The 27,339-nt window shown below is 41.5% G+C and overlaps 1 protein-coding gene across 1 annotated transcript; it reads right to left on the bottom strand.

The window, feature by feature from the left end:
- Positions 1-1,913: 1,913 nt before the first annotated feature.
- Positions 1,914-24,035, bottom strand: LOC115011374 (fibulin-2-like). The gene is made up of 17 exons (XM_029436511.1): positions 23,957-24,035; positions 20,296-21,762; positions 14,469-14,583; positions 13,908-14,037; positions 12,215-12,416; positions 10,988-11,206; positions 10,130-10,240; positions 9,456-9,557; positions 8,579-8,710; positions 6,261-6,398; positions 5,480-5,620; positions 5,165-5,293; positions 4,461-4,586; positions 3,924-4,040; positions 3,689-3,817; positions 3,138-3,261; positions 1,914-3,052 (listed from the first exon to the last, which is right to left on the bottom strand). Exons 2-17 carry the CDS (start codon positions 21,644-21,646, stop codon positions 2,695-2,697), a joined length of 3,624 nt encoding a protein of 1,207 aa, XP_029292371.1. The 5' UTR covers positions 21,647-21,762; positions 23,957-24,035; the 3' UTR covers positions 1,914-2,694.
- Between the last annotated feature and the right edge of the window lie 3,304 nt (positions 24,036-27,339).

Below are 27,339 nucleotides of genomic sequence, written 5' to 3'. Positions count from 1 at the left end.
ACTCCTATCTTTTACTTTAGTAAAAGATAGGAGTACAATAGTGTGGAAATACTCTGTGAAATGTAAAAGTTATGCATTTAAAATGATACTTAAGTAATAGTACAAAATGATTAGCATCAATAGCTACTTTAATAATAAAAATATATAATCAATCATTAATATTTTAGGTTAAGATAAACTTTAATTATTATTAATTATTAATTATTATTAAAATTCACAATCTACCCCGCAGTGTATATATATATATATATATATATATATATATATATATATATATATATATATATATATATATATATATATATATATATACATATATAATAAAAACAAATAAATAAAAAACTCCTCTTCTACCAGCTGCAACATTAAAGTAATGAACACATTAATGCATCAACAATTATCATCCAATAATATAATATATATTATTCTGAAATATATAATAATTCTCCATAATGAGTACTTTTACTTTTGGTACTTAATCTGAATTTTCAAAGTAATTTAAGTTATCAAATAAATGTACTGGAGTAAATATTACAACATTTGTGGTGGAGTAGAGGTTTAATGAAGTGTAACGTTGAGTAGAAGATTTGTTTAATAGGAGTTGGTATCAGTAGATATTTTTGAAAACTAGTCACCAAACATATTTTGGCTAACACTGAGAATGCAGGTCTACTGAGCTTTAATGCAGTGACTTTGCAGCTCTATATCTCTGTCTCCTCTGTAACTATCAAGTCTCACAACTTTCTAACAGCCCCCTCTTCCTTTATTCAGGACATTTCAAAACTTCCTGTCAGTGTCCCTAAACCCATAATAGATGTGTGTATCTTCCCCTGTCTGGGATGTATGATTCACTGTCCCTGAAACACAGCACCACCTAATCTTGAAGAGCAGATAAAGCTAATTAGAGGAAAGAGACATCAATCACAGCTCTAGGGCTCGTTATGAACTGTACATACCAAGAGTGGCATCTCAGTCACTGGGTGTGTTTGAAGGCTTGAGTCAGTCATACACACTTAGCTATTATTATGAGTTAGGTCAGGAGGAACGTCTTCAAGCTTCCTTGACTCATTTTGAGAGTGACGTGCTGTTATCACCAAATGAGGAGAAAGGGACTAAAATAAGTGCAGAAATCTCTTTTGTTGAAATGACCTTTGATAGTATAACTCATCTCAGAGACCAGAAAACTGGCGAGCAGCTCTTTTTGGATGTGCAACATGCATTAATACAGCTGTCACACAGACAAACACACCCTTTCCGATGATTACAGCAGGTCCTGCAGGTTCACTGAACTCCGAGAAGGGGCAGATTATTGTGCAGCTTAAAGGAGAAGAAAAAGAAAATCATATGAACTCGTTTGTTTGTAACATTTCTTTAATTTGCTCAAACCTCACAACTAGTAATACTTCGGTGCACCTTTGGGAATGTTTTTTAAGACACTACTGTTGCCTCTGGTAGCCAGAACTTTAGGGTGTAGAACTGCATTCGTCCTGTAGGTGGGAGTGTAACTCTTTCTATGATGCAACCTACAGAAAAATAAGAGTTGATCTGTGGAGAGCCTATGAGACTTTTTAAATACATATAAGAAGACTATTATTATTTTATTTCAGATATCATACATGATCATTGCTTTTATTAGCGTTCATAAAAAGTGTGCGTGTCAAACAGGCGTGTGTTGATAGATGACGCTCATGTTGAGTTCACTAGCAAGGTGTGAACAGGTATGTAAATAGGCATGTATTTACTGTGTGACATGTCCTGACATGAGTGGATTATATACTTTAACAACTTCACTGAGAAATAATGTTCACTATATACGGTAAATGAGAAAGAATTGGTGCATTAAACAAGTCTTTCAAGTGAAAATTACAAATAATTTTCCTCCTAATAAATCAAATTAGCCAATACTCGCCAAACCACATTAGTATTTCTTTTTAATGTTTTACTACAATACTTTGCAACTTTAAATCTAGCATTAAAAAATATGATACAACCATCCTTAATGTGACAGGGATACAAAAATACACCTTTTAGAGTAACATAAAACTATATAATATGAAATACTTTGAAGACAAAACAAAAACAGCAGCGCAGGGTAAAAATAAAAGAGTTATTTAGGCACTATGATGAAAACTCTTACAAAACAATTTCTTCTGCTTTCAACACAGGTTTATCAAACTACACATCATCATCTGATAACAGGATGATGTGAGCAGAACACTGGCATACAAGTCTGTCAGTATGAAGAAAAGAGATGGCTATCACATCTATGCTTCACTCACATCTGGAATAATAATCAAAACAAAAAGGAACTCGTTTAATTTGGGTGGTATAATAAATATCTTTGTGTCTCCGATGTTATTTTGGATTCAGATTTTAATGAGTTTTTGAAAAGTTGGAATGTGTTTAACAAAGGTCTTTAAAGTCGTGGAACATAAGGACATGTACACGAGCAATTCTAGTGAGAGAAACAAAACCGAGATAGTTTGACATTACAGGGTTTTTATGCAGTTGCAGTGAAAACAGACGCAAAGCAAACTTGTTTCTTTCTTCACCACGCTAACAGCAATGTTTTAATATTAACTTCAACTGCACGCGGGATGAACTACTCAAACCAATCATGACAGACAGTGGTATACTTTATGACATTGTTAAATAGTGAAAAGGTTCATAGTGGACACAGCACATCTCTAACTGTTAGAGTGAGTTGGCTGTGATGAAAACGAACATCTTGGCCTGGAACGTGGTGAACGTCCCCTGTCTCCAAAGCTTCATCTCCACGTTAATTGCGAAATCCCTCTGAGCCTCAGCCTGTCGATTTAAGTACACGGCGCCCGTGTAAGCATTCAGCTTCCGGGTGCTGAAGTAGTTTTCCTCATTTCCCTGCGTGATGCTGACGATAACGTTGTCTCCCGAGTAGGCGGGGGAGGGTCCGATGCGGAAGATCTGAGCAGGGATGACAATGTTGGACTGGAAGCTGAGGTAATAGTAGGTGATTCTCAGAGGAGAGTTTTGACACTCCAGGTAGTTAGGACAGCTGATCCTCTCACAGCGCCTACACGGGACACAGGAAAGGCAAGTTGAGGCTTTTTATTTTTATTAAAGACTGAGACGGGTTTGAAACTGATTTCATTACTTACGTGTCGGACACTTTGCGGTAGTTTGGTGGACAGTCGAGAGAAAGGCAGCGGTACGCTCCTTGGATGTTGTAGCAGGTCTCAGCTAGAGAGCAGTTATGGGCCCCTGTGGCACACTCATCGATATCTAAGACACACAGTTAATGCACAAGGGCTGGTTTACTGCCTGGAGACGAGGAAATGCGTTAGTCACAGCTCAATTGAGCTTTGAGTAAAATCCTCATTGCTGAAACATGTAAGACACAAACTAGTCCTTGTAGGGGAGGGCGGTGGAGGGAGGGAGGGTGGGGACTGCTCAAGTAAAAAATTCAAATTAGCGAGACAAGATTTTTAGGGCAATAAAGTTTTACAGCCTGTGTAATTACTGAACTACTGTAAAAGCACCAATTATATTTATCTGAGCATAGCCATTACTATACACTCTATGTAGAGTTAAATGGGTGCAAAGCCACTTTTAAAAAATCTATTTATGAGCAGAGCTCAATGACGTACACAGCTGCAGCTACAGTGAGTGCATGAATCTTGTTGGTGTAGTTTTTTAAGGGGGTATTCACCTCTGCAAGAGCGTCCATTCGAAGACATGGTGTATCCATATTCAGGACAGGCACACTGGTAACTGCCAGGAACATTCACACACTTGTAGGTACACAGGTGGCCGATGCTCTGGGCGCACTCGTCGATGTCTTGACGACGAGGATGAAGTAAACCATGTGAAATTGATTCATGAACTTGTCCCAGCATACGTTTGGTATAAATGTGGTATTAGTGATGTGCGATAGTGTGCCCCACCTTCACAGGTGTTCCCATCCTCCCTGAGGAAGTAGCCCTGTCTGCAGTAACACTGGTAGGAACCATAGATGTTGGCACACTCCTGACTGCATGGGCTGGCCAAACACTCATTCACATCTGGAGATTAATGGTTAGAGCTCATTACTGTCACAATTCACTTGATCAAAGGATTTTCAATGTTTTTATCCTAACATATAAAAACGATGTTGTTATTAAGCCAATTATGTTTTACTGTTTTGTGCTTTAAGGCATGGCATGATATACAGTGTAACACTGAAACACCCCTCATCGCTTTTCAGCAATATGCTGTACAGTGGCCACCACTGATATCATCTCAGTCAAGGAATCACACGCACACACAAACCTGGCACACCAATACACACACACACACCAACACACACACACACACACACACACACACACACACACATATATTTTCATGCGCAGATTCACAAAAACAATCACATGCACCGACAAGTACACATTAATACACACACTCTTTCACACCCAGATAGGCAGATGTTAATACGCACACACCTTCACAGGTCTTGCCATCGCCGGATAAGCGGAAGCCAGAGGTACACGAGCATTCATAGGAGCCTGGGGTGTTCTCGCAGGTCTGGGCACACAGGCGGCCTGGGTAGCGCCAGCACTCATTTACATCTGAGAGGAAGAAGCAGTGTCATCGTACCCCTGTAAGTGTGTATTGCATTTGTGTGTTTGCGCCCATGTGTGCAATGGCACCCGTGCAGCCGAGTGTGAGCGGGTTTGTTGCCCTGCACGCATGCCTGTGCGTGTTTCGGTGCATGTCAACGAGAGTGTGATGTGAGGGGACCAGCTGCCTGCTGATAGTCTAAACACTTGAGCAGAGTCCATTATTATGAGAGTCACAACACAGTGAATCACAAACAGAGGGAGCAGGAGCAGCAGCAGGGGCAGAACAGAGTCCTCTGCAGCAGGAGACGTGATCGTTCCAGTGGCTACTGCAGGAGCAGCAGAGCCTGGGAAACAGCAGCAGCTCTCCCACCGCAGAATAATAAACAGGAGCAGCAGAGTAGGCAGACAAAGAAGAGGGATGGCTATACAGTAGTTTATCAAGGGCGAAGAGAAAGGAAGGAGAGAACAAAATGAGCAGGAAACTGAGAGACAGGGGAGTTAGCGTCACTTTTCTTTTCTTTTTTCTTTTATGTGCAGAATGTAGCATGTGTACTTCTTCTGCATGATGGTGATGTCCAACATACCTACACACAGCCTCCTGAATGAGTCATACTGATAGCCTGTTTGGCATTCACAACGATAGGAACCAGGCAGATTGTGGCACAGCTGGCCCTCTCCACATCGATGCAGACTGCTCTGACACTCGTCCACATCTACGAGCACATGAATGGTGAAAAGATGGAAAATCAATAGAAAAAGGACATTAAGCTACCACTTAATGCTTAGTGTGTCACACATTCTTCGTAATTTAACCTTTCTTGCCTGAATCACATATGTCCTCAAGTGTGTAAATAAAATCTTCACATGTACTCTTTGTGTGTGACATTGACAAATCATACCAATACATCTGGATCCATCAGGACTGCCATGATAGCCACGGCTACATATGATCTTCCTCTGGCACATGTAGGATCCCGCTGTGTTGATGCAGTTAAATCCCAGGCTACATGGCTGGGCCGAAGCGCCACACTCATCAATGTCTGTTACAGGGAGAGCGAGAGAGACAGAAGGAGGGGGATGAAGATGAAGAAAGACAGATAAAGAGTGAAGACCCAAAGGCACAGACGCAGGGAATGAGAGACCAGAGGGCAGCTCTTTAGCCCCCAATGTGATATCAAAGCAAACACACATCACACAGTTGCATTCCTTCGGATAACTTTGTTGTGTGTGTGTCTGACATTTTCTCGATTTTCTCATTTCTCAGAGCATTACTTTTACACTCCTTTCTACAGGGGCGTCGGCTGCCTCGACATGCCCCAGTTCCTGCCCCTGGGGGCTAATTCCACAGCATCAGTTCGTACTGGAGGAGGACAGAGGATTGGCTTTTATCCACCCCTCTGCAGCCCCTAACAGCAACCTGTCTGATCTCCTGTCTGTGTGGTATTTAACCCCTCTGTCACTGCAGCCGTGCTGATTCACCTGCATGGCGTACGACCGTGTGTCTTCGTGGACTATGATTCACCTGTGGGGACATTTTGTGCTTGGCCTTATTCACTCACTTGTGCTTTGGAACAATATTGGGAATCTCTAAAAAACAAAAACAACACTGACTGTTATGTAAAACAAGGCTGAAGACCCTTATACAGTTCCACATATTTATACTGAATTACCGTTCCTTACCTATACAGTTGCCCTGTGCGTCCTGGTTAAAGCCCACAGGACATCGAGGTTTGGCGTTGCACCTGAACGAGCCCTCGGTATTCACACACTCAAAGCCGAGCCCACAGTTATGGCTCAGTTGCACACACTCATTGATATCTAAAGGAAGAAGAAGAATGAAATAGCTTATGAGGTCTGAATGAATTATTAATTGCAAATAAAGCACAAACCACACGCTTATTAGTTTCAGTCGAATAATGTGTTGACTACAGTGCATGCTACGAGATACATACATGTAACGCCATATTTCACCACTGGATGGCAGTGTGGTTAAATGGCAGATTGTACAGGTTCTCACTTTTACTGCTCTTCATCAATCATAACGTGTTCCCTGTCAATACTCAAGAGTTGAATCAAGAGTAAAATAATTGTATTACAACTCTATGTTAATCACTCGTGTTATAACCAAAATGGCCTGAATTATTTCCGCTTGATGACTACATCTAATGAGTCAAACCTGCAGAAGTAACATGCAGTAGTCCTCTTGTGCAGTGTGCGAATGAATCTAGCAGTATAGATTCCCCAAGAGTCCTCTAACACCTGTCTACTGAGAGAGTTACCTCCTGTCAATCAGCCTTCCACATCTGTAGCCGTAGAATGAACCAAAGCTGGAGGGAAATAACAATCTCAAAGGAACACAAAATGTGGTGCGTGCGTGTGTGTGTGTGTGTGTGTGTGTGTGTGTGTGTGTGTGTGTGTGTGTGTGTGTCTGCATAATGCATGAATGTCTTATATTTTCAAGCAGGCTTGCAGGAGTTTACCACTGTAATTGCTGTAGAGAGACCTAAAACAGTTCTAGTAAGCAGCCCTGCTGATGTAGGGTATGTCTCTAAACAGCAGATAGTGATTGAGCATCTTGCTCCTGTCACAAGCCTGGCGGAGTCGGCAGGAGCTGAGTGAGCCCGACACCGACGGAGACAGAGAGAGAAAACCAGGAAGCGGGATAAATGTGTGATATACTGGCCATGACCTCCTGTTGACATTTGAGTCCTTGGTCGTTTCTTTTACTGTTTTCTCTGCCTTTATTTACAGGATTGTGGTACAGTCACTACATGGGACATGCAAGATATTATTATCTCCAGAATAAGTTTGGCCGGTCCAGATAAAAAATATCCAACTATTGAATGCATTGCTATGCAATTGCAGGGATTTGTGATTCTCAGACAATGAATCCTAATGACTTTTGTAATCCCCTGACTGTTCCTCTAGCACCACCATGAGGTTGAGAAGTGATTCTGAGTGACACATCTCAGCCCGTTGGACAGATTCATCTTCCCTCAAGGATGAATTGTAATAACTTTAGGGATCCTCTAACTAAAACATAATAACATTCCCATCAGCCTTCAACATTACACCTGCTAAACATCAGCAGTTTAGCATTATGATTTACAGCATGTACAGCCTCACAGAGCCACTGGCATGATCTTAAATTGCACTGACTTGTGTAATTCTTGGCGCAAAATGAGTCATCTGGTGTTAAAAATGAAACACACTGAGTTAGGAAGACAGTGAATATTGATTGCACAATTAATTCATTGTCTTAACTGAGTCAGTCTGTTTGGAGAAGGGAGAGGGAGACAATTCAGTTTCTCCCTGCGCGGTGACTTTGCAAAAAGCAACGTTTCATTACAGTCTCTTAGTAATCCATGAATAGGGAATAGGTAGTAGGAAGCGGCAGCTGTTTGGAGGGTTAACCTTAAACAAACTTTCTTGTTAAATGCTCATTGTGGCTGATTGAACATTCTTTAAGTTCACAAGGAGCTGCAGATTAGCTGAGTCTCCTTCCCCGAGTCCACGGAAACACAGCTGCAGTGGCAAACGGCACTAAAACTCATCTTCCTGAACACTGCTTCTGGTTTATGAAGGAGACCTCTGCACAGGCACAATTTATGATTCATGTATGGAAATAATGAGACGTATTGGGAGGTTTACTATTACATCTCAAAGTTGGGTGCCACCCAGAAGTCAGGCAGCTCTACATACTGAAGGTTAACAGCAAGCAAATACTATGGAAATAGCTCTCTGGAGTAATCTTTCTTATTATTCCCCCTTGTCTGTGAGCTCAGATGTGAAATGATATGATCCCTTCATTGGACGCGTGAAGAACTTTAATAAAACTTCAAAACATATTCCCAAGGGTGGTACAAGCGATTGTTTGCCTGAACAATGTGCTTTCCTTACATTGTGAACCTGCAGTAATACTCTCCTGCTGGTACATATTACAACATATTCACTGTGGGTGGAAGCGAGTGCTTTGATGCTGATAAGGTTTGGTGTACCTTCACAAATGTCGTTGTTGATCTGGTATCCCGGGGGACAGGTGATCGGTCTCTGACAGACATAACTCCCTGCAGTATTCCTGCAGCGCTCATCCAACTGGCAGGCACTCGCGGACAAACACTCATTTATGTCTGGATGTTTCAAAAAAAAAGAATAAAAGACAAATGTGTCAGTGTGAAGAAAGAGAATACATAATGACAAGATGCTGGCTGATATAGAAAAAGTGGAAAAGGAGATGTGCAAGAAACTCTGAGCTGTGGTTTGTGTGTAGCAGTCAGCAGTTAGAAGCACATTGAAGGGACAGGTTGGACCCTCCTCTGGGAGAGAGATTAGGAGCAAGGCCAGTGGGTATAACATCGACACAATGAGAAATTTGTCACCATACTGAGCTACTCTTTGTGTCACTGCCACAGTTTGCGGCTGTCAAGCAGGAAACAGACCAGTGGTTTTGGGTTAACTTAAAGATGACAGCTTAGACACATAGAGCAGTATCTTATGTCTCATGATAAAAAAAAACACCTTCACATAGAGATAAAAGGTTGGACAGTTGGAATGATGCCACTGGTAGAAACTCAGTTCAGGAACAAGATAAAAAAAAGGACGTCTCCCATTTCTATTTTTATTATTTCTTTGGTCTGCAGTGTGATGCTAAAAGTGAAGTGGATTAGGGCTGTCTCTCCTCTGCAAAAAGGCAAATCAGTGGCAGGCAGTCTTGCCAATAAACCCTCCTCAACTGGAACCAAAATCCTCAAGCTGAAAAAGTATAATGAGGGCTGAAATTGCGAAGCCATTTTTCACTTCTATCATTGCACAATATTTCCACATGCTACCCTGGTGTGAGAAAATGTTTTCAGCATTATAACAATATTTCCTTACCCTCACAGGAGCGTCCATCAGCCATGAGGGAGAATCCTGGGAGACAGGAGCATTGTGGCGTTCCGCCCACTGAGGTGCAGTGTTGCTGACATGGGCCGTTCCCTGGAAATAATACCGTATAGTGAGGTTAAAAGAAATATACTGTGCTACTACTACCACACAACAGTATTTAAGGTGAAACAGAGGAGAGCTTTGTGGCTCTGGGTGGGGGACAGAGCATTATTTACTGTATTGCCATTCGCTCATTTCCTTTTTTCCAGGTTGATCCCTGACCTGGTCATATTGTATTTCCTACTTTTGGCCCACAGTGTGGTAGGTCTCCACCCTGGTGTCATGGAAACCAAAAGAGACAAACAAAATGTGACCCTTCACAGATTATGATAAGGAGAATGTGTGAGAATGAGTGTCCGAGGCTGAAAGCAGACATTTTGATACCATCTCACTGCATGTGTTTGACATTTGTAACACAATTACATTTCATGGAAAGGGCGAGTTTGACATAAAAACATGTCAATCTATAGCAGCCTGTGCGGGTCTTCTCCTCTAAACTTATTCCACTGCATCAAGACGCATGTTCCAGTCTCCCATTAAGACGTAAGGATGAATGAAAGTGCTTGTTGTGAGCTGTCAGGCCTGCAGCTCCCTCTCCCCTCATTAAGCTCTACGTTTCTAACCTTCACAGGGGTCGAGTGGGACAGGGGGCTGGGTGGGGGGCGGAAGCGGTGAAGTGGGCTCCACTGCCATTCTGTTATCCTCCTTCAGTCTATTCTCCTCGCCCACCGTCTCTGCAGAAACATGAATAATGTCATCACAGGAGCGACGAATTGCACTGTAATCAAGAATTCAACCTCTCAATCTACTGCAGTCTTAGTTAGAGGCTTAAACCGTGTGTAACTCCTACCATCTTCATCCAACAATATGAGGCTGCAGATGAAAGTTGTAATAGCAGTGAAGGTGAGACAGGAAAAAACATTGCCTGCAGACAAACATTTGGTTTTATTATTGAGCCCCATCCCTCACTGTAATTTGCTGAGAGCTCTGGCATTAGTATCCTGTTGAGACAGGCTTGTGTTGGTGAAAGCTACTGTTGATTAAAGTCTGGTACACTGCAGACAACATTACCTGAAAAACGTCCAAACTGTACATCTGGGCGGACCTTTGAGTTTGTGCAAAGAACGATTTTCAAATAGCAAAATAGTTTTTTTCTTCAGCTAAAAAGCTTTTCGACAGCAGCAGAGAGGTGATTAGTTGAGCATTGCTGTCAGTTCAGGAAAGGGATGTCAGTGTTTGATTAAAATAACTATTATTAAGCAGTATCAGGGCTCGCAGGCAGGAAGGAACTCAAAGAGACCTGGAAAATAATACACCGTCAATGTGTGGACAAATTACTACAAATGGGGTCTTCCTGAGAGGAAAGCGGACTGTAAGTCATATTTTAAAGAGCAAATGGCACAGAGAGTCGCTTTCCTGTGTACTAACATCACTGGAAATGTCTGCTAGCGCTGTGTGATGATTGGTGGTCTTCTCTTTACCTTGTGCACAAGTGATAGTGTCCTCTTGCAGCACGTATCCAGGGAAGCACTCGCAGCGGTAAGAGCCTCGCGTGTTGACACATCTGTGGTGGCAGATGTTACCCTCATATATCAGGCACTCATCCATGTCCTCCACCTCAACAGGACCCTCCACTGCATTCTCCCCATCCCGCTCCTCCCCGATGGAGAAAGCCTCTTTAGGGTACCGGCTGTCAGATACTACAGCACAAGATAATGACAATCACATTATTCATATCCATAAAAGGGTTTCCTTAGATGGGCTCTTAGAAAAAGTTACAGTAGAAGTATCACATAGATGTATATATAATGTTCTTGATTGATAACTTTGTGTTACCGGAGGATGTCTTGCTGTATTTCTGATGTTTCACATACAGCGAATCCGAAATGGGCTGGATATAATGTCATGACGTGGAAATAAATATTAAATGATGCTCAGCGTAAGTTCAATCACGAAGACTACCTTTGTGCTTCATTCGTTCTCAATTATCTCTCTCGCACTCCTCCAGCTGCTTATAATCAGCTGGTTATAATCAGCTGGTTATAATCAGCTGGTTATAATCAGCTGGTTATAATCAGCTGGTTATAATCAGCTGGTTATGAGCGAACACTCTTTTAGCTAAAACTAGATTTTGCTACGATCTCTAACAGCCAATCATGTCGCTGCTTTCAAACTTTAAATCTGTTCTCCTCCTCCGTCAGCTGTGATTTCAGGCCAGTCTTCAGCCTTCTCTTCATCCCATCACCATCACCACCAGTGTCTAGACCCCAGTGTCTAAAACATATCATATCACGATAGGATCTAAGACTACTCACATTTCTAATGTTGTGCACATGTCAATAAATGTTCATTCCTTCAGAAATAAGTCTCTCCTGATTGAACTAACTAACAAGAGAAAAACATCCTAATGAAAAGCACCTGATCACCCATGACCACAAGGCAGAGCTTCAAACCAAACCTTGTAGCAGCCAACTCAGTGCAAGAATACTACCAGGCAGGCAGACAGGCACTATATCTCTAAGAGTTACAGCACAGGGGTGAACTGGGCAACTACACTTTGTTCCGTGAGGCCGTGACATTTTCCAGCAGGGTTGGGGGATCTTACTACAATGCTCACTTTTTCAAATTGATTGTCTTTGGGTTAAATTACTTTCCCCTTGTAGTGCACCAGTGGAGCATGACATGCATTCACTTGCTGTTGACTGTACCTTTTTTTGGTTGTGGAGTGGAGTCGAGAGCGGGACTCTCTCTGACAGAGTGCCGGCCGCCTTGATTCCCAGCCGTGCCCTCCTCCCCCTCGCAGCAGGTTAGAAAGACGTGTCTGCAGTGGAAGCCCAGGTACTGGTGGGCTTCACAGCGATGCCCCTCACGGCGGAACTGCAGCCCCAGAGAGCAGCAGTCACAGCACTCCTGAAGGTCACACAGTCAGTCTTTACACATGTGGATCGCGTAGGTGTTTAGAGCCGCTGCTGCTGTACATTTTATGAAAAATACTACACTCAGTGGTCTATACGGTATTCCATGTTTGTTTTTGGGCATACTTAGCACGGCTTTAAGGATGGCATCTCCACTAGCGCCACCATAAGGCTTTAGATTGTCACTTTATTATCAGGAAGTTTTTTTCTGTGCAGTGCAATGGCTCAACCTATATTGGATGGTTTACCAAGACAGTTAGTTCATATATTCATATCTCCCTCCGGATGAATTGTGATTACTTCCCTTAACTTTTACTCTTGCAGAGGTTTTCAAAGTGGGAGGCTGGGCTCCCCAGGAGGTGCTCCGAACAGTTTCAGGGAAGGCTCAGTGAATGGGAGTGAAAGAATATTACATTCGTTATCAAAAGCAGATCACATAGAAAAGCCTAAATGTGTGTGTGTGTGCATTAGTTTTAAATAGTTCAAAGATACAGTAGTTTTGCAGAATTGCACAGTTTTTCCCACTTTCCCAGAGTTAGAAACTAATAAATGCTATCTTGGCTCAATTGTTGAGTGTATATGGGATCGAATAACGTAATCACGATCTCATAGGCATCCAGAAATTGAGCGCGTCTGTAGATTCTTAACCTTGTTGAAATTACCTTTGATAGTTACAAGCATGAATTTGGGGCGCCTCTCCTCTTGCTCACAGTCTTCCCTGTAGCTCTCAGCAAGACCACCACTTAAGGGTGCATGGGGGCAGTGAAACATAAAACTGAAGTAATGGCCGCTGTGATGTCCTGTGCTTGTAGATGGCATAATATTACTAAATCTACAGGGGTCCCACAGAAAGGTGGTGAAAACCAATATTTAACAGCAGTACTGCAGCATAGAGTCGATAATGGCCCCATGCTTCTCAAGGGCCTCTGAGCAGGTGAGTAAGTATCCTTCAACACACAGGTCAGAGGGCAAATGAGTAGCTCTAGTAATCTGGAACACGATATAGTTACACAGTCACTGTGACTTGACCCTCATTGACCGCCATAATAGCCTTGTGTCTACCGCTGCTACTGTTTTACAACATCAATTATCAGTCCGTGTTTCCACAATTTCAGAGAGGCAAAACAATTAACATCTGACATTTCAGGTCTGCTTTGAAGCTGTAGGAATGTGAGAATCTCCAGTTGCAATTGGCCCTAAATCATTTTGTCTAAATTAAATAAAGTAACTGAGTAATTGGCACCACATCAGTTATGCTCATTGGAGATATCTGGAATAAAGTTGCTCATACACTGCAGAGAGACTCTTAGTGCAGACTAGAACCATCTACACGTGTTTTCAATTCTGCTGTGACTAATGAATTCATCAATTGCTTATTCAGACTGTATTAGGCTTAATTTGAAATATACAATGTCATTAAGTTTGACTGTGAACCCAGTGAACTGTGTTTGCCCTTTGCCGGGGGTATGTAGTCATCCATGCTTGCCTTATAGGAATCGATTCCACATTTATTGTTGGCATCCTCTTGACACATATTTCCTGCTCTGGCTGCATGAATTCCAGCCAAACACCAACTTTCTCTGAGGGAACCTCGGCAACACTGATGTTGGGAAGTCCTGGCAGAGAAAAGCACAAAGGAGAAAGGACCGTTTAAGTGCTTGGACTGCATCTGCTGCTGCCCTACTGCAAAAATGTGTGAGTTGGCTGTTCTCTCCACGAGTGCTCTCTGAACTGCGTTTGTAATGTAATGTAGATCTTAATCATTTGCTTCCAGTCAAAGCTCTGAGGGTCATTCACGTAAATGTGATTGATCCAGCAAGAAAACACCCCATTATGACAAAATATGAACATTTCTTTGGCATTATGTCTTTTCACGTTCAAATTATGTCAGTTTACTAATATATCTTCAAGCTCAACTTGTTAATAAGTCAAATGAAGTGCAAAGTACCTTTCCAGAGAAGACTATTTAACATGATTTACAATGTGTTGTATTTAATTGTAAGAATTAAGCTAAATGATGCGAGCGGGCGTTTAATGATGGCCTTACCAGCAGATGAAGTGCCTATCTTTTGTGGGTGGCTCCATGTTGTTGCAGTGACCATTAGCTGAAGCCCATTTCTCCCCTGTTTCGCAGCAGGTCTTCACTAGCTCCTTGGCAGACACTATAATGAAACACAAACAGTTCTAGCTTTATCCCACTCCATGCAGGCAGTGTTTCAGATGAATGACAGCACATTATAGTTACAATGTTCATTCAGCTGGAAGAGGATGGTTAACATTTACCATCAGTGAGATGCTGTGAGTGTCAGCTTTGGTGGAAACACTTGTGTCAGAAATAGATTTAGAGTTGGTTTTGGTTACAACACGCTGAGAATAGCAAGTACAATGTGTGTTTTTCTTTTCAGTCTCCTCGACTCTGCTCTTACTTTCATTGGCAGGGAGAAGCACATATGTAACCAAAAACGCTATAAAATTATCTTCCGAGTAAAATTCTCCTTTTGTGTTACATCCTGGCTAATCAGAGCTAGAGCAGAGGGAAAGAGTAACACATTAGCACTTCATGTTCAAACTGGGTCAGGGAAAATACAGAGCGAAAATACATTATCCGCTTTACAGGAAAAATATATTTGTTCGTTCAATAACAGGGCACTGGCATTCCAGCTTTGATTTGTGGCTCCTGCACTTCTGTAGAAGACTCAACTCAGTACTGATGTCTTCACAGTCAAGTCACACCATGCAGGACAAACACAACATTTATTTTTCCATTGAGTATTTGAACTTTAATTTAAATCCAATCCATCTTCAATCTTAAATGTAATGAAGCATGTTCAGTAAAATGTCTTATTATGTTTTATGTGATGACACTAACCCCCCAGTGGACTTATGATTACTCATTATCATGTTTGCTGTTTATACAATATGGAAAACAACAGAAAAGACTAGCCGTGTTAGCGTCTGCCAGGCTGTACTGACATGCTAGCATGTGCAAGTTTAATGTAAACCATGTTCAGCAACACAGTATAGCATGTTAGCATAACATCTGCTAATTAGCTCTAACCAAACAAACCGATGCGTTGGTGTGAACAATCTCCTAAAAGCTTTAATTGGTCTCTCACAGCTTTCTCTGTCCCATCGTGAGCCTTAAATGGTGTGCAGATCACGCAGAGGAGAGACCAAGAAAAACTCTTTCTGCAAATTCTAAATAAATGAAACTCAACACAGACATTGCCTGAAGTCATTCTAGCATTTCAACATCCACTTTAGTTTTGTTGAAATGCCTCCTTGATTTACCTGCACATATAAGACCGAGACTCAGAATAGAGCAAGTGACTGATGCAGTGTGCGTAATTTAAAGGTTTGGAAAGGAGAAAATCTCAACCTTAAAAGGAAAAATGACTCTACATAACTACAGTATTTGTACGAGCCATGTAGTTAAACAAGTCCCTTTGAACCGGAGTCAATGTATATTAAAAGACAGAGAACATAATCATTCATCCTCCTCCTCCTTTTGCCTTCTATTCATTTTCTCAAGGTGGAATCAGTTCAACCGCCTCGAACGTTACACAAATTTGCTCCATGTGTCCGTCGAGAATGTGGGACGTATACAGAGTTAAAAAACATAAGAGTTCATCACCATGTTTACAAAGGATTTAGTGGATGAAATGACTTTGGAGGGAGATTGCGTTTCACCAAAATAACTACTTGGGATGAAAACATTGATAAACTGTTTTAGCCGAGCTATATCTGAGTCTGTGTCTAACCAGGTCTCTTCCTGTCTCTTTGACAGACCTTCTAATTAAGACTGCATTGCAAATTGTTCCAATCGGCCGTGCAATAATTAGCTACGCTGATTTATTGTGCTTTCACAATAGAGATCCAAAATACACACTTGAAAGGTGGCAGAGGGAGCATCTCTCTGTTCCAGGTCTGTCATTATATATTTCCATTAGACTAGCATTAACACCAGATGCTTTGCTCTTGTCCAAATCCAAAACTAGTGACATCACACCCTTTGAAAATATGAAGCTAGAATAACAACCAAAGAGGGCAACTCTCAACATGTCTGGAGGTGTCATAAAGCAGTGCACTGCCACTAATCAAGGCTCGTGTGTCTCTTCTTTTGTGGACTTGGCAGTGATTTATAATACAGGTGGGCTGAAGAGAACACGACCACCAATGTGAATAAGTGCACATGCCAAAGTTTCACGACACACAAACTCATGTGGTTGAACATGTTAGATGATTGATGCTGAAAGCTTAAACGTATGTCTGTGTCTGTGTGTGTGTGTGTGTGTGTGTGTGTGTGTGTGTGTGTGTGTGACACAATGTTCTTCTCACCTTCAACATGAGTGCTCACAGAGATATCATGTCTTTTGAAACACATAATCACTGTCCAAGAACAGCTGGATGTGACATAAGAGGGAGGGCTCTCCTGCTGTCACTATGACTTCATTTCCAAAGTTCAGGTTTCAATTATTGACTTGTGTCTTAATCTCCCTCAGATTGTGAGCCAACATTTGTGTGATCCATCTTTTTGTAGTCTTAATCGGGGTTAAAGTTAGTTGATGCGAGCCCTGAGGGCTTGCCTCAGTCTTTGATGGCTTCATAGAGTAACTTCCAACCCAATTACACCTCCTTGCGGTTAGATGACCTGAATGAAACACTGAAATATATTGCCAGGGCTTATTACTAATGGTGCGCTGAATTACTGCGACTTATAGCTTGATTTAACTAAGGATGCCACACATGTCTTTGACACACCCAAGCATGCACGCACCCAAGATGTTTTGTAAAGTTCCTGCTGGGCAACATTAGCATTCGAGATTATTTTTGCATATTAAATTAGTCAAGTGTATTCAACTGCACGCCTCTGACCAAACATTCTGGACAGTTTTGTAATTAGAACCTGTTTCCCATTGCCTTATTATGCCTTAAATATTCCAAGGTGTGTTCACAAACCAGAACACATGACATTTGCTCAGTTATTGCCGGAGGAAATCCATCTAAATCCTGATTTTGGACGTGATAGCCAAAAGTAACGGAGGAATAATATGACCTAATTGGCTGGTTTCACGAGCCACAGCAGAAGTGGCTATGATCTGCATTAGAAATTGTTTTTATCAATGAAGAGTTATTGTAAATGTAAGATTGCATATGATTTATTGTATTTCATATTCAGCGTCTGAAAACATCCGTATGCATCTGCACTCTGCCTGTGTGTCACTGACGATGGGTAAAAGAAGCAGATCTGTTATTGTGTTGTAATTTATCACCAATGTCTCTCTACTTAGACAGTGGGTCTCTTTTATGAGTGGTTTCCTGCATTTGAAGCAGATGTTTTATATTATTTATAAGCACGGGTGACATGTGGATCAGGCGGTTTTTCAATAAGGACATGCTGCGGATGGGAGAAACGCCAAATTTCCCGGAAATGACCTGGAAGGCACCCTAGATTACCCAGAGTGAGCTATCTTCTTAGAACTGATCTTCACAATAATGGCACAGGAGGAATGAACTCTCTGGAATTCACCCTTCTTTTCATCCTAAGGAAAATTACACACATTTGCTCAGCCCGCTCCCACATGTTGTGACAGTACTGTTGATAAAACAAACCCTTCTTCAATTATTCCACCTCACCTCAGATGCTTTGTATGCTACAGTTCTATAAATATATCCATGTCTAACATTGTAGTTGTACAATGTTATGGTTGGTGCTTGGTAAAGTAAGAAGGGAAGTTGCTGAGAGGAGAATGTGTGGAGGTGTGCTTCAGATGAGGTGATTACTGGGAAGATTGGGAAACAAGCAGCCTCACGGGAGACGGGTAATCACACCGGCTCATGAGGGAGCAGTGAGCAGCGTCTGGCAATCAAGCCACAACAGTGGTCTCATTCATCACATGGGTATTATGCCGCTCACAGGTACAACCCCCAAGAAATCCTATACCAGGTCCAGGCCAGGCATCAGAAAGTCTGAACCACCCCATCCCCCTTCTGAGCACACACTGTGTCTGGTTGGAAAGAGGGAGGGCAAATGAGTAAGAGTTATTGCATGAATGAAAAAAAACATTTGTCTTGGGCCATGTTCCAATGCAAAGGCAGACCATTTGTGTTTCAGGAAAAATGGTTGTGTTCTTGTTATTCATGCTTTCTCTCTTCCTCTCCAAATAACTTTGGAATCTTCTGCCAATGGCATTGATAACAGGCATTAGTCAAGGCCCTTATCAGCCGGGTTTTTCCTGTCTGTGTTATAACATGTCACCGCTCTGGAAATCTTCCTTTAGTCCAATGACCTTCACCAGTGAACCTGCACAGTGTCATTCCATCCTGCAAGCTGAGCAGCCAGACAGGTTCTTTCAGCTCCTCATCCCAGGAGAAAAACACGTCCTACTTTAACTTTCAACTCCGTGAAGCTATAATTCACAATTGAATAGCAGGATTTTATCTTAACGGCACTTATGGACGTTGGGGAAAATCTGTCAAAGGAAATATACATTTTTCCCTGAATGAATAAAAGAAAAAGATATATTGGCTCACTGGCATTTCATACTTGAGTCTGTAGCACTGCTCAACAAAATGTGTCATGACAAACAGCAACAGACCATTTCTAACCTATGCTCTCTAACTGTGAGCTGGTAAATGAACTTGACAGGTACCTCTGGAGTTCACTCCCACAGAAGCACCTCACACGTTCAGCATATACTATACATACCTGTGGAGGCCAGGTGCTGAAAGGAAAGAAAAGACCTGACAGGTCTCGACAACAATCATAGTGTTGTAAAGAAGGTTAACTACACAGCTCCAGATTGCAGTTTTTGCTGGACCATCCCACCAATAATAAGAAATAGTTCTGAGAATCCTTTCTTTAATTCAGTCACTAGAGGGACGAAATGACAATGCTAATGCATTTTGATTTAATTTAGTTTACTTACTTCATAGGAAAGTCTTATAATATAGTGAGAGTACCTTGTGCCATACCGCCATAGATAATGGGGAATTATGATGTAATTAGGTTTTCCTTGGCAGAAGGTGCATTAATCACACTCATGGAACTACATTCAATTACATTCATAAAAGATAAAGGTTGAAAAAATAGGTTTATATGATGTCATAGTATGAGATTAAGATTAAGATCTATTCAAATCTATTGTATATATGTAGCCTAACATCATATTTTGGAATAGGACAAAAAAAAGATTATATTTCCAGTGCAGTGTAACGCATCTTCTAGACATCCTAGTAATCACTTCATCATCTGCTTTCTCTCCTACAGTGCCACGGCCTATATGCCTTGAAGGGCGCTGATGTGTTTGAGAACTGATAATCACATGGAGGATGCAGAAAGGACCTCGGAGCTGAGCTCTCACCAGGACAAGATAGAGAAAATGCAATTTCTGCTGCTCTTAAAGGATTTATCCGATATATTAGAAGCATGATCATGTAAATATGGCACCAGGCTTAGTATTATTCACTACTTACAGACCTCTAGGGAAATAAATACAGCATTCTCTCAACTTGAATGCAAGTTGTGCAATGAAAATAAGCCGATACTTAGTGTAGTTATTTTCTCCTCTGAGTAGGTAGATAAATGCTATCCAGGGAAAACAGACTTTCCATTGTTTTTCCTGGACCACTGCCAGTTTTAATAGAATGATTATGAATTCCTCTTCAGACAAGACAGGATGTGAGCGAAGGAAAAGGAAGATGTCTTCTGAAATAGTAACAACCTAACATCATCATTACTAGGATATAAATCATCACACTGTGATGTATTGTGATGAATCACATTTCTTTTCAATTCAGCTGCTTTCAATCACGTATTTGACATGAAGAGTTAGGATACTTTTAAAGATAACTTCAATCTCTTAAATGCGTACCTTCCGTGTCTCCCTCCACATCCTGAGACTGGTAGTTGTAGAGGGTTTGGGGTTGTCTTTCAGGCTGCTTTCCGTCCTCCCTCATCCTGACTGGCGCTCTGCTGGTGGGACTGAACTGTATTGTGGGGGATGAGATCTGCTCCTTTTTACCGGGCGGCTGCCCATGCTCCACTGACACTGACATATTCTCTTCTTCCTTATGAGCGGCAGAATGGAAGCTGCCATTACTCCCCGTGCGAACGCCTTGATGTTTGTGATGTCTGGCCCCTTTGTTTGCACGTGTGGTGTTTGCTGTGTCTCTTAAAGTGTCCTCCCCTCTGTTTCTGCCACTGTTATTTCTAACGGTCTTTTCACCAACTTCCTCTTGCGGCCTGCGGTGGTCTGTGGTCACTCTCTGTGTGGTTGTTGTTAGCGAAGTTGCTGTGTTGCTCTGAGCCCCTGTAGTGGTTGGATCCATGTTTTGTGTGACCTCAGCCTCACTGCTCCTCTGTGAATCAGAGCCTTTATGCGTCTCCCTCAGCTCATGTCTCCTGTCATCACGAGAGCTGAAGGAAGTGAAGCTTGACTCTGGGAAAGCTGGCGGTGCTGTAGTAGATTCCAGTGGTTGGGCCAGATCTTGGATGGTGGAAGACGTCGACCCTGCAGCCAGTACGGAGTCATAAACCCCTGTGCCAAAACTGGGTGGGTCCTGCTTGTACAGTGGTAAAGTGTTTCCCAGTGCCAGCTTGGAAAATGGTTCTACAGGACTCGTTTGTCGGTTGTCATGTCTGCTGCTGTCTCTCAAAGGGCTGTTGTTCTCAGTGGTCGTTACCCACACGGGCTTATTAGGACTATGAGGGTCACAATCGGGAATCAGCGAACACATTAACCTCCCACCATCATTCGGACAGTGGCAAACCTGACACCGCTCCATCTTAAATGAGTGCCCCGCCTCATACTTCTTGTTGCCATGGGTACAGCCGATTTGCCGACATTGCGGACATCCGTCTGCAGGTTGTGAAACATCAATGCAGTTTGGGGGAATTTCAGGGCATGGAATGAAATGACAGCTTATCTTCCCTCCTCCCACAGGACAGGAGCATTCAGTGCTTCCGAAATCCACAAAGTAAGATTCCCCCTCTGGGACTTTCCCTTTATGGAAGCCAGCTTGGACGCAGTCATAGTACTGGTAACCCTCACAGGTGCAGCCCATTTGTTTACAGGTGGGACAGCAGGCCCCCTTCTTGAAAAAGGTTCCGATGCAGTCCTGCAGAGGTTGACAGTCCACCCCTGTACATTCTTTCTGGCATAGACAGATGTCCATGCACAGAACCATCCAACATAAAAACAATGTTGCCCTCTGAATGTTCATTTTGGTTTTTAAAAAAAGAACAAAAAAAATGAATACTTTAAGCCACTTCTTCAAAAGTAAGCGTCTCTTCAGGCTAGATTTGAGTCCAGATGATAAAGAAGTGTGCGTCTTTAAGCCTGTGAAAGTAAACAGTGGTTAATGATATATGTGTTATATATAAATATTCACAGTTCAAAGGTTGTCTGGCAGCTTGATAACAATCAGTGTCCTATTTTCACAGTTATTATCAAAATCACATGTGTTAACTTAATAACCTGTCCGCTTTAATTTGGCTACCTGCCAAATGTACATTTTTTCCTTTCCTACTCTTGTGGCACAACAGGGGATGAAGGCTGTGGTTTACATTTGATTGCACATGGAAATTTGGCCAAAGGTAAGATTGACTGAGGGAAATATGTACAAAAATAACCCAACAAAAATGGCCAGTTGTTGAAAAAACAATTCTGAAATAACAATAACCTCCCTTCTGTGACAATGTTATAGTTTGCCATACAAAAACAGTTGACTAATTGTGTTGCGCAGAGAACTGCTTATAAATATTTAGCAAATACTGTACAGTCATTTGAGTCCATTGTTAATTTTTTCCTATAATGGAGGAACATGAATTGTTTCAACAAAGCGTGCTCTTGCAGGGATAACACGCCCCTGATAAACTAGCAGAAGTACTGTTATAAGATTATATGACATATTGTAATGAATACAATCATATAAAGTATAGAAATGAATGGATTTGATGAGATTTCTGAAGCTTTGTCTGTCATACTGTGCAGAGCGGCAGCACAAAGGCAGAATGTGACAGGCATGATCCCGCGAGTAGGTGATGTGACTTCAAATCAGCAAACACATTGAGAACCAGGTGTTTTCTATTTTACTTTTCCTGTTCCTCCTCGCTGCTTGTGCCAATCGTAAGAGCCGTATGTGAAATTTCATGCTGAAGAGTTCTGGTTAGAAATGAGAGATTAACTCAGAATTGTTCTGCATGACAAACTCGTCTTAAGACATTTCCTCCTTAAATGTTTCTAACCAATTTCAGTGGCGCTCTTTGCACAGACTATTTTGTTATTACATTTTTCCCAAACTGCATGTCCTTGGAATACCACCAGAAGAGGAGCAGCTCCAGAGAGCAAAGGATATAAGATGTTTACAGTTGACTTTCCCTTCAATAGAAACAGTCTGTATTCTTGGAAGTTTGGAGCTCTTCCTGCAACATAAAGTACCTAGGTATGACTTATAATGCCTGATCTTTTTAGAAAATAAAAAAAAGATATGCAGGAAACTGGTTATTTCAAATGCATATACCTGATTGTGCACCAATATTAGGGAATCTAATTCCAGGCTATGTGCTGAGTAAAACACTGCAGTGCATTTATATTAAAAGGCACTTTCACAATGATCTAGAGGTCATCAAAATAAACATCTGCAGCTCTGTCTTTCTTCATAAAGCAAGCAAAGTGCACTGCAGCTCTGTTTACAGAATCAATGATGTCTTTGTGTGCTGCCAGTACAAAATCATTTTACCAGAACTTGCAGTCTTTAAATGGCCCACTGCCATGCTGTGTTTGTCTACAACATTCATAGAGAGTGAACGGAAAAAAAAAGGCCACTAGGTAATAATGAAATTTGATGGCTTGAGAATAAAACATCTGGTTGTACCTTTAAAGACTTTAGGGTTATTTTCTGTGAATGAAAATGTTAAAACAGCGACTGTGAGCCATCCCAGTAGCCTAAAAGTGACCTTTATCCTTTTTGCTCACTGTGACCCATGTGCGCACGCACATAGACACGTGAAAAACACTGTTTTCATGTATCTACTAATTCCTGAACCCGAACAAGCTGAAACGTCATTTCCTAAATATTCCAGTGACAGGTAATGAAATACAGAATGACTATATGTGTGGAAGATTATTTGAAAGTGCACAAACTAGCTGTCGATTTGGGGACTTCAGCAGCATTTGGGGTGATCAATTTTCTAAATGATTTCTCAGCGTGTTAAACAAGACTCAAGCCATAGAGGCGACTTCAACATTTGGACTTTACAGTCGAGCAAATAGAGCATATACCCTGGACATTTAAAAGCGCTTATTTCATCCGTCGGGTTATGATAATATCCAGGAACAGTAGATTTAGGAAATAAAAAATGACATCTCAAGTAAATATCAAACAAGATTAAAAACTATGACAGTATTGATCACAGAACATACAATCTAAATACCTGTCCCTATATGTTCACATGTGGAAATCAAAACTCTCAATATATCAAATCGTGCATTGACATCTATTGTTTTTATCCATAAAAATCACGTTGCCTACCTTGCGTCTCTGACCTTGCAGCGCTGTTAAAGGAAACTTGTGCGTTAGTTTTTTGCCCTGACTCCGATCTGGGAGGCTGGAAGCGCCCTCGCTCCCTTTTTCTGTGGGGGGAGGGCGGGACAACAAACTTCCATAGAATTATTTCCAACTCTTTCGAAATGATTTCAGTTCCCTTTTCTGCATTACAATCACCCAAACTACGAGAAATGACTTCAGTGGCGACGTCAGTAGAAAATGTGTTGTCTAAATGATTGTGATGATACAAAGGTTTAATAGGACACTGTGTAGAAGGATCATAATACCTAAAACATAATAATGCCTTTGGGTAGGAATATGAAAGTCACTTAATCTTAACTTTTTTTTTTTTTTTATAGTTTGTATTTGAACATTTGGGCATCTTTACAAATTGTACTCTTTAACTTCAGCTGGCTGATGTGCTGTTTACAAGACACACAGTTAAATCAAGCTCATACAAGCATCATTAGACATCACATGATGTCTGTGATTTTTTGTCAACAGAGCTTTTTAGGTTAATCTTATTACAGCTGTAATTGCTGTGATTTGATATACTGCATGGTCCAAAGGTCTGTCCTAAACAGACTACAGTGAATTTATCTTTTCAGTATATCTCCACTATTCGTTTGGTTTGATCTTCAGGATCATTGAGTCACGACTGAGAATTAATATAGACAAAAGCTGCCTCATGAATAGATTGATCAGACAGGCACACGGGGCACTGAGGCCATTGATCACTTCATTTCAGGGGTCTCCCTTGACTAATCAATGACAGAGATGAGTCAGTGGCGCCATTATTAGTTTTCTCTTTTCATTATAATCAAATGCATGAACAGCTGCGCCAGTCACGCACTACGAAGACCTGAAGAAATGTTTATATCTCATTTAAATAACAATTCAGATTTTAATAAAGGACTCTGTATTTTGCATATTTGTGATTTATGAGTAGCGTATGAATTAAACAGACTTGCATAACAACTTTCCAGTTCCGTGATGACAGACCAATTATCCTCCGAGCATGTCTACATCTATTAATGTGACCTGCATAATAACAGCTGAATTGTTTTTTTTCCTGGTTCAGTTTTAAATGTAATCTCAGTCTGACCTGTGCCCGGTAGTCAAACTGTGTTATACCCCTACAGGAGGCACACATGTATGACGCAGGTGCACTGAACGCAAGTTCAACTCACTACTGACCCACTCGTATGATCATTAGTAACCTGGACACATGAGCTTAGTGGCCCCCAGAAGCGCTGTTGTAACTCTTCTGTGCAGCCCTGCCCCGCTGTGGAGCCTTAAACACAACCAAGCTGCACCCATCAGCTGCTGCCCCCCAGTATGTTAGGCAAGTAAAAACATCATCAAAGGAAATCAAATTTGACTTTCTTCTACAGATGTTGTACACATGACAAAGATTACATAACACACTCCAGCCATGGTCACTTGCCATCACGTGTCTGTCGCAATACACAGAAATAAATGATCCCTTGTGAACATTTCAACACCTATACAGGCTTCTTTCAGTTCTGAATCGTACACTTTCAACAGTCTTTACGTACAAATAAATCATCTCTGTAATAAAAATCAGTGAGCGAATAGAAATGAATCCCTAAATGTCTTGTAGGTTTAGAACATTTGAGGCCCTCCGGCCTTCAGAGAGATGTCCTCATGTCACAGGCAGGGACCAAATGGCCTGTTCCCCCCACAGTAGTTGACCTCCCCTTACTCTTCTGGGGCCAGAAACCCTCAGTTCAGTAATGGCTCTCAGCCTGCGAGATAATGTCATCTGACACGCATTGATGTAGGAGATGTAATTGCACCCCACACTGTTGTAATTTCTCATTCATGCATGTTTGAATGGTGACTTATGCCACTACTAATTGCCCAAACCCACTGACTGCAACCCTGCCTCGTAATAATGTACCTAATGGGCACTTTATTCTGTTTCACACTAATATTGAATTAAAGTTTAAAGTTTAATCCACTGTGTTTGTTATTTATTCTCCCAGCAGAGTGAAGTCATTCTTGCCTCAGTTCTTTTGCCGATATAATAGCTTTAATTCTTCAGGGTTTTCATTAAAACTGATGCCAGTGATGGTGACATCATTGTCTTCTCGGGCCCCAAATGCAGCAGGCGTTAACGTTATCTGTCTATTGTGTGATACATTGTCCTGATTCTGCTTTTCTTTAAACAGGTGGGTACACTCTCATAGTGTTTGTTGTAGCCTTTGTTAGGCCAGAGAGGTAGTGTTTGGGGTGGGAGGGTTAGGGTTAGGGTTAGGGTTAGGGTTAGGGTTGCGGGAGTCATTTCACAAGAACTTGAATCTGGAATCATCCTTCCATATTATCCCATTGCAGAATTAGGTAGGAATTATGCAAGAACCACAGAAGCAAGTACATGCACATACAAAGTGCCATATGACTATTCCTAATTTTCTAATAGTAATGTTTTGGTAGTAATGGAGCCAATGTGGTTAATGACCAATAAATGTTGTAGATTGTGAAAAGCTCTTTCTCCTTGTGTACTCGAATATCTTCTCCAGCAACACACTTCTGCGGGTACTAAAGATGGAGTGAAGAGAGGAAGTCTTTAAAGTAAACCAGCAAAGACAGGGCACTGTGGCTCTGTAGGGGGATACACCAGGGGGAAATTAAGACCCAAATGTAATGTGGCGAAAGTGACTCCCCACCTGTGTCTTGTAAAGACTTTCCAAGCTGTAGTTAAATGTCTGCTGTGGGGTTGCAGCCCTCATAGCACAACAGCTTTTGGCTTAGCTATGAAATGGCAAAAATATTTAGCTCTGCTTCCCTTCCGCATTGAATATTTAACACCTTGAAATGCGGTGTGATATCAATAACATGACGTAGTTAAAATCATCTAATGTCATATATTACTCTCAAAAGGGCTATTATTAATATCATTTTACTTTCATTTTACTAGACCGCACGTACACACTAAATGTGCGGCATGTGGAAGCACTTTGGCGAGATTACGCCTCCATTATTTGTCCGCGATCACGTATGCATAGAGCTACAAATACAAACCCACTCAGCTGTATCCACCTAATGCCTTCACCATGGAAATAGCAAGGGCATTTACAGCACGTAGTAAAGACTGTGTAAAGGGATTTGACACTTAAAGCACAGCTTTGTAGAACTGCCCTGCTCTACTTTCTGTAGACCAAGTTAATCTGAAATGAAAAGGTGTACTTCTCGAGGAAAATGTTTGATATTTAACGGAAATGATTTCCTACTTTCATTATAATTGATAGAAATATCACCCCGACATGAAGTTCACCAGATTGCTGAGAAAACTGCCGAGTCAAGATCCTCTGGACATCTGTAGTCTCATCACACACAGAGTTGTT

Source organism: Cottoperca gobio, chromosome 7, assembly GCF_900634415.1.
Source record: "Cottoperca gobio chromosome 7, fCotGob3.1, whole genome shotgun sequence".
NCBI classification, from domain to species: Eukaryota; Metazoa; Chordata; class Actinopteri; order Perciformes; family Bovichtidae; genus Cottoperca; species Cottoperca gobio.
The sequence above is the reverse complement of the archived record's forward strand: the minus strand, read 5'-3'. Positions and strand labels throughout refer to the sequence as shown.

Coding starts and splice junctions, on each gene's coding strand:
- LOC115011374 (XM_029436511.1), bottom strand. CDS start 21,646: ATGAACATTCAGAGGGCAACATTGTTTTTATGTTGGATGGTTCTGTGC. Junction 8,711..9,455: donor TGATGGACGCTCCTGTGAGG/GTAAGGAAATAT, acceptor TGAAACATCCAG/ACATAAATGAGTGTTTGTCC. Junction 4,587..5,164: donor ATTCAGGAGGCTGTGTGTAG/GTATGTTGGACA, acceptor TCTTCCTCTCAG/ATGTAAATGAGTGCTGGCGC.